The 15615-nt window shown below is 38.2% G+C and overlaps 2 protein-coding genes across 4 annotated transcripts in view; one reads left to right on the plus strand and one right to left on the minus strand.

Moving 5' to 3' along the window:
* The window catches only part of LOC134663506 (leucine-rich repeat and calponin homology domain-containing protein), a 74099-nt gene that overhangs the window by 41137 nt on the left and 17347 nt on the right, over positions 1-15615 (minus strand). The gene's annotated exons all lie outside the window — the stretch shown is intronic.
* Positions 8867-10488, plus strand: LOC134663493 (cAMP-dependent protein kinase catalytic subunit 1-like). Its single transcript, XM_063519863.1, has one exon. The coding sequence runs from the start codon at positions 9341-9343 to the stop codon at positions 10460-10462; it is 1122 nt and encodes a 373-aa protein (XP_063375933.1). The 5' UTR covers positions 8867-9340; the 3' UTR covers positions 10463-10488.

Genomic DNA, 15615 nt, shown 5'->3' on the forward strand with positions numbered 1-15615 from the left:
TAGTCTGTGGCCATGAGTAAACCCATGCATAATAAAAAAAAAAAAGATTAAAATTTAGAATTTAAGCCAAAATGGCTGGTTTATAGCGAGTCTTATAGAATATAGGGGCTTGTTATACGGATAACGCAGGTCCATTTACCAAAGCCGGTCGGACTTAATGGATCGGATAAATGAACAAGAGGTATAGTATGTATTACAAAACGCTTAGTACCTTTACTAATAGTAAAGTCTATTCCAATAGAACTTGCTAACTATGTAAACAAACAACGTAATATTGTTTTATCACTGTTTCTCTTTGAATTTTCACACCACCTCATCAAATACCATTGAAACCATACACATATACACTATTGAAACGGTCCGTTCCGTAAAATACATAAATATGTAACTGTATCTTGGATATTTAATTAAAAGTTTATAATGGTTTCATAACTTTCATAAGTTAGGTTATTAGGACCTGATGGAATGGCGGTTTTGTTTCTTTTAAATTCTACAATTGTCTATGATGGGTAGTGTTGTGACTAAAGTTTGTAATATAAACCCGCTACTACTACTACTACACACTACCCAACCCACGCTCTGTACCTACCGCCACGGTTATAAAATACATCAATACATCATTCTTAAGTACTAATTTGTCTTTTGATCGTGATTAAACAAATTAAAAATAAGTAACTACTTGTTTTTTACTATTGGTATTTTATTAGTCGATATGGTTTGACATTAGTAAAGTAGTAAGTAGGAGTCTTGACCATCACTAGTAAATTGATCATTCAGAGACAATTTCAATATGGCGGTTTGTTTACATAGTTAGCAAGTTCTATTGAAAAAGACTTTAAAGGTATGTATTGTATTATGCACACGTGCACAGGTCGATGTGGTATGCCGCATCATATGAGGAGCTGGAAACAAAGCTGAATATGACGGCCGAAACAATAGCAAACTGGTTTAGTATCAATGGTCTCATACTAAACACTCAAAAAACTCATCTCATTAATTTTGATCTTTCCGGACGCCAAATGAGATCGTTATCAGTGCTAGCTAAAGGTGATAAGATTAAGCAGGTCACTAACTCACCATTTTTGGGATTTGAGCTAGACAGTGGACTCACCTGGAGTTGTCACATAAATAAGGTGTGCAATAAACTCGCGACAGCATGTTTCGCGTTAAAACGACTTGCACGGGTCCTGGCGGTGGAAACGGTCCGTGCCTGCTATTTCGCTTCGGTACACGCGCACTTGCAGTACGGGGTTGAATTTTGGGCGGGGGCCGCGGAGTGGGAGAGAGTGTTTCGGCTTCAGAAGCGAGCAGTACGTGCTATAGCGCGTGTCCCACAAACTGTTTCTGCGAAACCAATATTTAAAAGCCTAGGTATTTTGACGCTACCTTCGCTATTATTATTACAAATAGCTGTGACCACACGAGGTGAATTGGAGTCCACCCCAATTAATAATGAGTTTCACCGAAGGTACGAAACCCGAAGCGCGCGCGCCGGAAAATTACCCCTCATACCATCCAGACTTGCGAAATCAAAAAAACTCGCGCACGTCATGGGTCGCAAGGTTTATAATCACCTCCCAGGCGAAATAATTGCTGCTCCTAGTGCGTCAGTATTTAGAACAAAATTGAAAAACTGGCTTGTCGAGCAGGCCTTCTATAATCATAACGAGCTATTTTGCTTTAATGTAGGATAAGATTATACATATCCTGTTGTACTGTATTTATTTTCTTGTGTTAAATTGTAAATTATGAATATTATATACATTATGTACATATTATGTACTTAAGTGTTAAATGTATCGTGACATGTAATATGATATTACCAATAAATATGATTATGATTATGATTATGATTATTATGACAGGACTATATGTTAGTGGTAGAGTAGTGGACAATAAGAATATATTCACAGAGGTGGTGTCTTGCATTACTAGGCTCTGCCTGCCCGCGACTTAGTAAAGGTCTGAGTAAAGGTCGTCAAACTGATCGATCTCCGATAACAATGATGAGCTGATTCAGATAATTGACCCCTACAAAGGGGTTTCATCTGGAGTCACTCAAGTAAAAATACCTGAGGTGACCCGAGGGACGACAGAAGCTAATTCACTGGAATCGTAACGGCGCCAATTCACTCTTGCTTCGAAGATATTATACTTAGATCATATTTATCAAAAAGATGGATGTCTGGATGGATGGATGTGGATGGATTGATATCTCTGTTGTAAAATGGCGACAAATCACATGCGGCCGCGATCCTCATGCAGCAACGAAGAAGATGAAGATAAATATATCGATTGAAAAAGCTCAACGCAAACTCGCGAGTAAAAGCTAGTACTGCACGTTATCGGCTGCCCCATTTACTACCATGTTTACACAGTGCCAGTGAAATGGAAAACGGCTAATTCGATACTAATGAAGCAGTAGGCCATGTTGATGTGCGGCCGGTGTTTATGTTAGCCCCAGTTAAAATTTACAGCTCGGCGGGCGTGTTACATCATTGGGAAATGCAACTTCAACGCCCTTCAAACCTTTTATTAGAAATTACAATACGAAATCCGAATTTTAACCTTTGCGTGCGAAGTATGTAGGTGCTTTATTATTTCTGGCATAGGTACCCTACCTATACCTGATGTGCACTGTAAACCGCGAGGGACTGCAACTGATTTTTTGACGTGATAACGCGTCTTATAAATCGATGAACACCGGTAGCATCTCCATGGTAACGTTGTGGACCGATATCCGTGGTAACGTTACGGCGAAAGTATGCAATTTTTCATCAATGTTTTCTTATGACGTTATCACGCAAAATTATCGTCTCTAAACCGACTTTACAGACTTCCATTTATATTTCCAGATAGTTTTTTCAACTTCGCTCGTCAGTTGGTGTAGGTAATAAACGCAAGTGCCCTTGTTTAGTATCTGCTATAGTACAATCCAATAGACTAGCTGACCTAACTCATTCACTTCATAAGCTGTCATTGCCTTAGCTGTTGCCATGGACGAGTAAATGATAAAGACTACACATTCGAAGTTGAGTTTGTTTAATTAAAAAGAGTTTCTTATGGATGTGACCTTTGTACTTGTCCTTTAGCGTATGGTATTTCAATTGATACAGATTGTCGTTATCATCTTTATGAAAGCATTAATTTCGGGTCCTGTAATTGTAGTGAGCTAAAAATTGCACGGAAACATTATGAATGAAATCACTACACCTTATAAAATAAAGTCCCCCGTCTCCCGCCGCGTCTCTCTGTTTGTGTGTTTGTTTGTTTGTTCGCGATAAACTCAAAAACTACTGATCGGTTTTTCATGCGGTTTTCACCTATCAATAGAGTGATTCTTGAGGAAGGTTTAGTTCATTCATAAGTAAAGTGGCTATGCAATTTTGCAGATGGGTGTACCTCCACTTCACGTACAGTCAGCCAAGAAAGTGGTTTACGACATTTCGACTCTATCATCTCATTGATTAGAGTGAAAAAGTGGTAAACCACTTTCTTGGCTGATTGAACCTAATTAATAGTCTTTATTACTATTCGTCTTTTCTGTTGCTATACAACATAGGCCTAGCTAGAGGTTACTCAGCCGAGTCTGGGCATGAGTCATGCATCTCGCAAGTTGTATTTACGATATCCGACGGAAATACATCGGCATAATTATATATGGCAAGGTTTTAAGTGTTTAAGCACTGTGCCATTTTCGAGATACAAGACTAATTGGTTGGTAAGATTGCTTCTGATTGCCGTGCTCTGCTGAACTTTCATACTTAAAACTGGTACTAGTGAGACCTGTTTGGTGTGGTATGTTAGCATTCGGCAAAATACCGGAAACCAAATCAAAACTAGTTCGCGATGAATTACGCACTTTTGTGTCACATTTGTAAAGTGTTCTGGTATGTTAATCTGCAGGTTGATAATTCTAGGTTAGGTTAAACCTATAAAGGGTCGGCAACGCACAGGTGACACACTCCTAGGGTTACTAGATCCAAATTTGGAATTTCTTGACAAAATTCCTGATTTGCGAATATTTATCTATCCTAACGAACGCTCATATCGGGGATTATGTAATAATTACACCACAGAATACCAAAAAAACATTCCATTTTACGTCACCCGAAGACAATATTGATCTAAAACCCTAAACTGATTATTTTTACCTTATGCAAAGGTGAGATATTTATAGTTGACGAAGGGATGGTTAAAAGGGCATTAGCGTTGACGTAATACCCGCGGACTTTTGATTGACGCCGCGTAAAGGGCGAAGGTCGTTTTAGAATAGATCATTGTCAGTTTGTAATTATCTAACGACCTGGAAACGGCAGTTATGTCTTTGTAATTAAAATATCAGATTTGACTTTGAAGACGGTTTGAAGAGCAAGGAGGAGCAATTTTGTTGATGTATGGGTTAAATACAAGTCTAGAATCATTCTGAGATGGGGGGGAAATGTAACTCTAAATAAGTCTATTAGAGTTACATTTCTCCCCTGTCTCAGAATGATTAGGTACCTAAATGGATAACGTAAAAATGAAAATTTTAAAGGGTTTGCGTTTAGCGAACACATTACGACCAACCAATAAGACAAAAGTGATTAAATCTGACAAGTGCAATAAACTCTACTCCACATCAGTGCCAAACATTCGAGTAAGTACCTACGCAAACTAAACCATGCCGATAACAAAATTTAAGGATTTTAGAGTTTATTGTTTTGTGAACACTTCATCCACTAAACTCAACCAATCAGAAGAAAGATATTAATAAAAATCTAATAGGTACAAGAACTTCAACTCAATTTCAGTTTCTAACATGCATAAAACATACCATCCTGATAACATGGCTGCATGGCACTTAATAGCTGAGTGATTTATCAGATACCATTTGATCCACCCATAAATTTTTCAGGGACATAGGAACTTTGGCCTTAATAAATGTATATGAGCTCCAAGCACTCAATAAGATTAAAGAAACCTTTAGCGACATAACTGTTTAAAGGTCACAGTGCGCTTTCGAGCTTATTTGGTAAATTATTCAGGCCATCTCTCACGAAATCCATGAGCAATTCAAGAGCTTGGCACTTTAAATGTCTGTTCTCATTCCTCAAATTTTCATCATGTCAGACAGGGCAAACGTAAATAGACTGGGAAATAAACATTACGTTACTTTCTACGTTCCGATTGACGTCATGTTCGTTAAAATTAAAACATGTGCTGATATGCACAACATACTGTCATCGGACGTTCCGAAGTTGCTCGTCTAGTTTTTGTGTTGACCAAACGTCCTCGAAAAGTAACCGACGTCGCTGTGGCAACACTAACGAGCCTATTTTTTAAAAGCAAACTAAACGTCTTTACTATTTACACTCGTACCGGAAAGGTAAAAATAAACACGCTTTAAAAGTTCGTGAGTGACATTTTAAGATCGGTGTTGTAGTATCTATTTAAGAACGGTAATTATTTTAGTTAGAAAGTCTATCTCCGAGGAGTAATTGTAAGACGAAGATGAAGTTGGTGTTTACATTATGCTATTAAACTTTGAGGTGTTTATGCGCTGAAGACTAAACTTCCCACGAGCGTCTGAAATTTTCAACAGCGCAGACGAACCTCGTGCCAACTGAATAGTTCAGTAAACAACGTAATTTTGACAGCTGGTCATATATTCTCGTTGCTTACCGAGTGCATACAAGCTAAACTAGCCTAACAGTGACCTAGAGATGTGTAAAAAAGACGCCTAATCTCAGAGTGTAATTCTACTGGTCATCACGTCATAGCGATACATTCCCGGTTATTCAATTAATCTCACATGGGAGGATCTCGATCTTAAAGAACAGCAATGCGCCAATTTTGGTGACGTGCCAAGCTGCAGATACGCGAAGCAAGACTGCGGGCCTCCACAGCCTTGACCGGCGAGGCGACCGTACATTTGAGCAATGATTGCGGCCCGGCTGGCCAATCCATTAATAATATCTATTCAATTTTCGACGGACAATCGCACACACGCTAGGCTGGCGCTGAGATCTATTGTAGAGAATTTGTATACGACCCCACTTAGATAGGGTAACGATATGCGCGATCAGTTTCTTGTATATGACAAAGTATACATTGTATAGAATGTTTGGGATTAAGTCTTTAGTATTTCATTTTCAACTTACAGTCAAACCTCCAATCATACCGTTGTTAATAATAATAACTTTCTCGCTAACCATCAGTTAAGCGGTAGGCCTACAGAAATCGATTTCAATACTCAATACATAGATCAGATCAGACTAGTCGTACGTTCAGGAAAATAAATCTGTTGTTCATAAATGCATAGTTAATACGGATTTCGACGTAATTTATACCGAATATCAAACAAAAGCACACAACTCACATCAATAAACTAAAGAAAACACGGCTAAGCTAGGTTATTCGTTCGTTGTGCATGCTACATCTAAATTCGAAGCGAATCACGTAACAAGCCTTGGCCTTGACGCATCATCATATCGCAAGCGAAGTGTATAAGGTTACAACATGTTCAGTCATCGTATTGCAATTACCACGTCCTCATATCGAAATCAAATTACCATCGAAGCACGACTGGTCCGATGACAGGCCGTGTACCCCATAATCGCTGGCTACACGATACGAGAATGTGGACTTATAAGGCGGGACATTAATCACTATTGGCACTGGCATATGCGCGACTTGATCGGCTATTATCTTTTGAGCCCGATCTTATGCCGTCCAGTTGGCTATGATTACAACAGCGTATTGATTTACCAGAACACAATACGTGTTTACATATCATAGCTACTTATACTCTTCGGAGAACACATGGTTATCAAGAACGATTCTACAGTTGCCTCCAGAAACTCGCGAACTAAATTGACAGGAGTTTGACAAATAAAATGATACCAGGAATAGCAAAGAAAAAATAGTCAGGGGTATATGTCGATAAAATGATATCGATAAGTAAGATGCACTCACTACCCATGTCATAATTATAAAGGGGTCACAGACTATTTCGATTTGTATGAATGTGACGAGAAAAGCGGTTGATTCAATTGTAACATTGTGACGTTACCAATCAAATCAGGAGGTGCGGATGTGAAACTGAAAAGTTTATGCAGGTTTGGGGGCAAGATGTTTATATCAAGAGCTCGCGGTTGTCGCCATAAATATAAAATTGGTGATTTAATTTTATACAATGTGACCGGTAGATGAGATTGATCGATAATTAAAGTCAGTAAAGTTTTATGTACCTATTCATCAAATGTTATATAAAATGTTTCTCATATAAGTGAAATGTAAATTTCTTTTTGAGAAAATAAAAAATTCTTTAACCCGAAAAGTCTGCAGCGATTTTGATATCCCACGCAGTGCAACTGTTATTTAATACGTCATAATTTCATAGAATTTTGACGTAAAATAATACTTGTACTGCGTGGGCTATTAAAATCGGTGCAGACTTTTTTTTGGTCTAACTGTATTTAAATTCTGACCTAATTGTCAACTTGAATGTCCAGTTTAGGGACTGGTCTTCTTTACAATCGAAGCAATAGAGATAACCGAGACGATTTAATTTTTACGTCCACACCACACAAAATTAATGAGAAATCTTATCTTATTCCCTGTCTGGGTCGGCCTTATTTGTAATTTGAGCCAAAATCACTATTTCTATGTTATCACCTACAACTTGTTACTCTAGCTGTAAGTTTTCCTAACAAATAAAATAAAATAAATAAATAATATCCTTGTATCTACTCATATTACTATAAAATTGCACAATTTTCGAAATACCAAGTAACATGTGTAAAATAATTTAAATTACTTAAAGATACATTTCAACTGACCGCGCAACAGTAGCGCCACTAGCGATGAATTCTCGCGATATTCTCTAATTCAAACTTTTTTGAAAATATCGATATGAACAGCACTGGCCAAACGGTGGTATCATTTGTGCACATTGACCTGTCAATTTAGTTCGTGAGATTCTGGAGGCAACCTTAAGTATTTACTACAAACGTGCGCTGCTCACATACTAGTAGTCAATTTAGTGATAATGCGTCATCTTAATAAAAAATGGTCTCAGGCGATTGGTGCGCCGAATGTGACCGAGTAACAGTAACGGTATAATAACGAACGCTATGCGCGCCTTTTATTTTGCTCGTCGACCTACTATAGCTCTTGGGTAGATATAATAAAGTTAATGTGTCAAACTCAATCTAACTTCGATACGATAGTGTTATCAAAAAAGTACCTAGATAATTATTTAAATTGGGAGTAAAATAAGAGACTTAACTGCAGAATAACTTGTGTGTAGGCAATATGCATACCAAGTCGAAGAAAAATAAATTCATAGGATATGAACAGCTGGCGCAAGATTTTTAGCTGCTCTATAAAATTTTCATAGACATTTGGCCTCAGCTCACGTAAATCAAAGGTGATTTTAGATGAAAAACGTGATTACCATCGACAAATTGCAAATATTTTTAGCATGTAGGAATACCAATCAAATATTCTGCTGCCATAGACAGAGTTGTTACGACCGGCTTATGCAAACGAGCCAACCTAAACCAACATACTTATCGCCGTCAAATGGCGCGGGTCAACCGTTCCGTATCATAACTCAATCGAATTAGGGACGAGTGCGAGCTCTACTTAATTGTTTTCTATTGTTGCTCGTTAATATCTGTCATTCAGTTTTGTTGACCTGAAATATGATAATTGAAGTCAATCAAGTCATTCAATATCACACGCTTGTTTAAAACATTAACCCATTTAGGTGTTTGGGGTTTGGGGTCGGTCAAACATGTTCTTTTCTTCCAACATCTCTGTCACCAACAGACTTTCTTCCTGTTCTTTAATCTTTTCTTATTTGCTTCTTCTTCAGTTTACACCCATGCTTAATACAATTCTAATTCGACCGGCGCTATTGATTACAAGGGGCAGAAAGTTTCGTGGAACATGAGTTTCACGTGCACTGATCAATATGCCTGTCGGGACGGCCGCTGCCGCATGGCGTGTCACCCCAGACACAGCTGATTCCACCCCTGCCCCCTTAGTTCGTTCACCCCTCACCCCTCGCCCTTATGCACCCTCGTACTTTCCATCTCTACAATAAGAGAAATATTTACGTTAGCGTTCCCCTCCGGCACTTGTTTAAGGAAATCCCAATTTTACCTCCATAAACAATTTGTTTCGTATTTATGTTCATACGAAAACAAGATTAGCTTGCCAGTACTGAGGGATTTAGGAGAGATACGAGCAATCTAAAGACGTTTTAGGTACGTTTGAAATCTCGATGGCCACGAGCCAAATGTCGTAGTATTACGTCAATTGTATCAACGAAAAATATACATGGGTAATCATGTATTCTCGGAAAAGTGCAGCTTCTTCGGTGACATACAAAGCAGTGTCGCAAATAACCGGTAGTACATCGGAAGTACAGAGTGGTTACACAGAGCAACAGCAGAAACTTTACACGCAATACATGACCCAGTTAAAACTCGAGTTCGAGGAACGATGGTGCAAAAAACCAACATTCAACATGTGCTTTGAAGACCTAGAACAGATAAGAACGCTGGGCACGGGCGCATTTGGCAGAGTAGTGTTATTAAAACACTCTAAAAGTTATAGATTTTACGCGATGAAAGTACTCGACAAGGAGAAGATAGTTAAAATGAAACAAGTGGAACACTCCTTGAACGAAAAACGGATACTCGAGGCCATACGCTTCCCGTTCACTGTGTCTATGGAATTTAGCCACAAGGATAACAGTTATATTTATTTCGTTATGCCCTTTGTGCCTGGAGGAGAAATGTTTATGCATTTGAGACAGATGCATAAGTTTGAGGAACCTTTGGCTAAGTTTTATGCCAGCCAAGTTATCCTGGCACTGGAGTATCTGCATTTCTGCAATCTTATCTACCGCGATTTGAAGCCTGAAAACATATTGATAGACAGGACTGGCTACTTGAAAATAACAGACTTTGGATTCTGCAAGCAAGTGCATGGCAGAACGTGGACTCTGTGCGGTACTCCTGAATATTTAGCACCAGAATTGATTTTGAGCAAAGGCTATGGCGCGTCAGTAGACTGGTGGTCTTTCGGTGTTCTGTTATTCGAAATGAATTCAGGATATCCCCCATTTTATGCAAGCGATCCGATGAAGACTTACGAAAAGATTGTCGCCGGAAAATATAGATGTCCATCGAGCTTTAACTCAAGTTTAAGAGATTTGATTAGAAATACGCTACAGGTTGATATAACTAAAAGATTCGGAATGATGAGAAATGGTGTGCTGGATTTTAAAAATCATCCATGGTTCAAAGGCATAGAATGGGACTCGATTTTAAATTGCAGAACAGCCCCTCCCTTTATACCTAAGTATAAGACTCCAGGAGATACGAGCAATTTCGACCGCTACGAAGAAGAGCCGATAGTTCCTGCTAGGACGTGCCGCTATGAGTCGCAGTTTATTGATTTTTAGTCTAACAATAAATAGATTTACATTGGTATACGTTTATTTGAATCTTGGTAAAAAAACGTTACATCCACGATGTTGTCTTGGGCGCTTAGTCGTTTATTTGGACACGATTTGAAATTCTAATGTAGCACGTGCGTGGGGCTCCCCTCTCTGTGCGCCCGCGCAGGGGGCCGAAGACAAGGCGAGCGCACGCGACCATGTCATTTCTTATTTTTAGATTTGATAGAACAATTGTCTTAAAATTACTCTTCGAGCATACGTAACAAAATTATACTTTTGACTTTCTCAGGAGGCATTGGCCCAAACACCGTATGCGATGTGAAGTGACCCCAATACGTGTTCGCGCTTTGCCAAGATTAGCATGACTAATGAAATATTAGGTCTGCGCATATTTGTTTGGCTCTAGTTATATTCGCGCATTCTTCAACAGATTGCGAGTGGGAGTTTACTGGGTGCAAATTAACAACCGTATCTGTGGTAATAAACGTGTACTTGAAATAATTATGATAGTATAACGAGCACCTCTTGTGATGTTTGGAAGATTTATTAGTAGAATACAGTACTATGATCAAGCATACAATTTTAGCTTACATCATGTTAAAGAGATAAAAATTCGCAAACCATAGTATTTGAGGTGAAAAAACGACAAGCGTTTACAATTTGACTTTGAACTTTTATGTTTACAATAGTTTACATCAGAGAGATTCCGAGTCGCCCTTTCCCATGGCAACCAGTGTCGAAAGCAGGTCGTCAATCCGATGATTATAGTTTCAAGATCCGCAGACCACGGTGGATTAGCATTAGCATACAAAGCTTTCGAGACACCTTTATTGTATGCAGGCACGTTTTATAGCTCTGTGGCGGAGATGAGACGATGGCGGTAGAATATTGATGTTCTGGTAATGATTGTGCGGTACAAAACTTGAAATTGTTGGTTGAGGATCCGCAACAGAATGGAAAAGGATTCTAATGAGTTCAAATCAAAGTTGTTTCTTCGTTTCTTTTAGTGAATTGTTCAAGCAACATGTTGGTCATGTGGGTCATTTCATTAGATATTGGATACGTACATGAACTTTATATTTTTGGACAATTTGATTTAGATTTTTTTGCTCTCGCACCTTTCGTTTGATGATTAGTACTTTTTGTTTATGTTCAATAGCCCGGATTGGGTGGTTGAGAATAACAGTCTGAGCGAATATTCCTACCAGTGCAAAATGTTGATAATATCATAAATGCAAGTATTCAAGTGACGCATAGCACTCGGCCGTACCGTACCAAAGTACCCAGACGAGCTTACATTAAGTCATCGTAGGACGTGGAGTCAACTAAGTGGAAAGTGAAGGAAGCGCAGTTCCGTTTCACGCACGACAAGGGCCCAGGAAATGTCCTTTGGCCTTCGACGCATGCGATTCTAAGGCTTTACATGTCTGACGTCTGACTTTATTTATTTGTTCTTACTACTTGAGTGGGATGAGCAACAATAACATTTATCGACTATATTGCTTTTTTTGCAAAGGGTTTAAAGGTCTATAGTTACTGTCGAAACTAACTTTGTTAGTCGAATACACTCCAAAATCCAAAGTTAAGTTTCTGCCTATGTTGTCTCTAGTTTTGGCTTATAGTATAAATAAACTCCTCTTGTCATTGGCTCTTTGATTTCTTTACATCACAGATTTCACATTTAGGTACATGATACTGCTTCGTAGTTTTTGCACCTATATTTTGACGTTGACAACGTCTTCGATGAAAACGCATATAGCATGCACGAAAAAGTGTCACGTTTTGGACACATCTCCATGGTAACGTTAGGGCAATTTATAAAATTATCGTCCGTAAACCGACTTGACTTGACAACCGTATTTTTTTTCCTAATAAATGTCTATATACACTCAGTTGTCTTACAATAAAAGTGGAAATCAAAGGCGGCGCAGTTCCGCTGCACGAAGACAGGAAGTGGCCTGCCTAGCCGAGAGCCTTCTGCAGACACCATTTGTTGCTATAATGTGACGTTTAGCGCATTAATGCGGTACTTCCGCGCCCATAAAGGTTACATGCCTTATGATGAGGTACATCGACATGGTTTTTGTAATGTTTGGCCTTTGACTTTTAAGTCTTTTAACTGTCATTTAAGCTGCCATCAGTTCCATTTTCAAATAAGTAAATAAGATATTGATGTGTGGTTTTCTGCCCCACTTTCGGAGTTAAGTACCTACAACATTAAATTTAATAATTTCATGAAAACCGTTGTAGTAAATGTAGCAGATTTATATGTTTGCTATGCCAATTATGCAATGTGTGAATCAGTATTATTCATAAGAAGACAGTCATAATCTACACAAATATTGAGGACAACCTAGTATATTATCAGGAACGATGACATCATAGATACCTTATCAATGTAATTCGTAACGTAACCCAAACAATGTAATCGTTAACAAAAAGTTGAACGTCAATAAACAATAATTCCTCAGTTTTCTCACATATATCCGTATCCATTTAATACCGTTCAATGATCTTCGGTCATAAAGTTCAAGTGATCTATTCTTCCACAATGGCATATTGCGCAAGAAACTTAGCCAAGCCAACTGAAACTTCAATGGCGAAGCTGTAACTTTATTGTGGGATAATACGATCATAAGAGTATGGACGAGCTTATGTTATAGTCAATAATTTAGCCAATCAATCAAGAACCTGGTTGTGTCGTGTCAAGTATCAAAACAATCGTTTTAAGCACGCGTGTCTAGTACTAATAGCATTTTATATTTTCTGTTTTTCCCCACGGAAATCTTAATTAAGTGTTCCGGGTTTTAGTAGCTAGCCCGTGTTATCTACCCTTCATCTCTCGACTCGAATGTTATAATTTGTAAAATAATATATGAAACTATGGAAATAACAATTAAAGCAACAAGGAAGGAAAAGGTGGTTAATATAATAATAATGCAATCGATGTATATCGTAACTTAAATACTCCGGACGGCAGCCAAAACACTGTCTTCAATAACGAACATAAAAACTTCAACCAACCACTAAAGAGCCGAGCCTAAAAGAATGTTAACACAATTAACACTAGAGATCTTGCACAAGCTATGGACGGGCATAAAACACAATTACATGAGAGGCTGAGTAAGGGCTTTGAAAGCCCATGAGGCACATTCAGAATTTAAAAATACACCATCCGTAGCAATCTCAGCGCGTCTCGCTCTGACAAATGGATTGATGATAATGCATCCCATATTGAGATTGGTATCATATGATCGTAGTATCATATTTTTTAATTCTGAATATATGTCCGTAGCTCGTAGCACGCTCGACGAGTTATTGAGCTATTGATAGTAACGTGTTGGGTTACCAAGCAAGCCGGTGTTAAGTGATTTGTGACCGTCGCAGACATGGCAGACATTGTTTAAGAGTTGAAGATAGAGTTACTGTTAGAATCTGTTTGGATACTTTATTGCAGACAAGACAATGTATCTTAGTGTAGAAATTTACTCTGTCTGCTCCGTCTGGTTAAGCGGTAATACAGTGAAACCTGGTTAATTGGCACCTGGATAAATGGAAAACCTCAATAATTGCAACCATAAGTCCGGTCCCGGTCCCTTGAGACCAAAAGGCCTCTATAATTGAAATTTTGGAACCTCTATAATTGCAATTTGGATTTTAGTGCTTTTCGTAATTTTGCCTCTATAATTGACCACATCGCAACTTAAGACCTCTATAATTGACACTGTGCTAAAAAAATCCGTTATTTTTGGTCTTGTTTTTACCTCTATTATTGAAACGAGTCTTACTTATTACCTCTGTAATTGAAATAATGTAGTTGTAGACAGCAGAAACAATATTTTAATAGCAATGATCATTTTATTTATATCTCCAACCAGAATTCAATTTATTTATTGGGTATCTATCACAGCCTGTAGTAGGTGAAATAGTTTTGATCAATAAAAAACAAAGTAGGTATGCTTTTTACATTGTAATAAAACTTTCTTTTACAATTCAAGGGAATTTTTTAAACCCAAATGATAAGAAAAGAAAGTGGTAATTAATGTAGTGTAAAAGTGCAAGTATAGACAGAAGCAATATATAGACCAGAAACCCAGAACGTAAGCGTGTAAATCTACTTTAAATGGTTGTTTGCACCTCCATAAAAGAAATTTGTCAGAACGCAACCTCTATTAATGAAAACCTCTATAATTGACACAACGATTTTTTGAACCTCGTTAATTGACGCGACCTGCTTAAATGAAAAACCTGGTTAATTGACAAAAAATGGCCGGTCCCTTGAGATTGCAATTATCCAGGTTCCACTGTACTATTTACTGAATTTTCAATCGTGCATGGGAAACTAAATGAAGTTTTTAAATAAAGCCAAATAACTTTGATCCGTCTCTTCTAGCTACGTATTGGCAAGAGCATCTTTTCAATCGATGTTGATAAAATTAAGCAAGCTTGAAGACGAGACACAAATTGAATTTACACAGGACAGACAAGCGAAATGAAATTTCACGTGAGTGAAACATGTACAAAAAGGTACCTAATAAAGATGAAACTTCAGGCGCAATAGGATTCAGTGTCTAGTAACTAGTAATTAACGCAGGCATCAGAAAAACAAAGAAATATTTGAATTTTCTGAGAACAACCCCAAGGTCCCCAAGGTAGATTGCAATTATAACAAAACCATTAAAGATTAGTAAACATATTCGTGCTCAACACAATGTAATGCCCTAGCCAAGATTCCATCGAGCTTCTTAGGCAGAGACGAATTATGTTAAAACAGTCAAATAATGCATTATTGCAAGTTGTCAAAGGCATGAAATTTGGGTCACCGCATGCAGATGCAGTTCAGTGCAGTATAAGGGCGAGATAAGAGGGTTCCAACTAGGGTAGCGTAAGCGTCGATCGATCTGCGATTGATACTTGGAAGGGAACCAACTCAAAATGATGAGGCAATAGGTATCTATAAGCTTTTAGCTCATGGATCTCACGATCATCTATTAATCCTTGGTTAACGCCATGCAAAGCGTTACATTGTATGGAATAACAGCAGTATTTCTACGTACAGCACGTACAGCGTCAACCGAAAACCACGGACCTACTCTAATTAGGCAATTTTGCAGCTTACAGTGAACCATAAGTTAGGTAGTGCATTAGCGTAATCA

Source organism: Cydia fagiglandana, chromosome 4 (assembly GCF_963556715.1).
Source record: "Cydia fagiglandana chromosome 4, ilCydFagi1.1, whole genome shotgun sequence".
Taxonomy (NCBI): domain Eukaryota; kingdom Metazoa; phylum Arthropoda; class Insecta; order Lepidoptera; family Tortricidae; genus Cydia; species Cydia fagiglandana.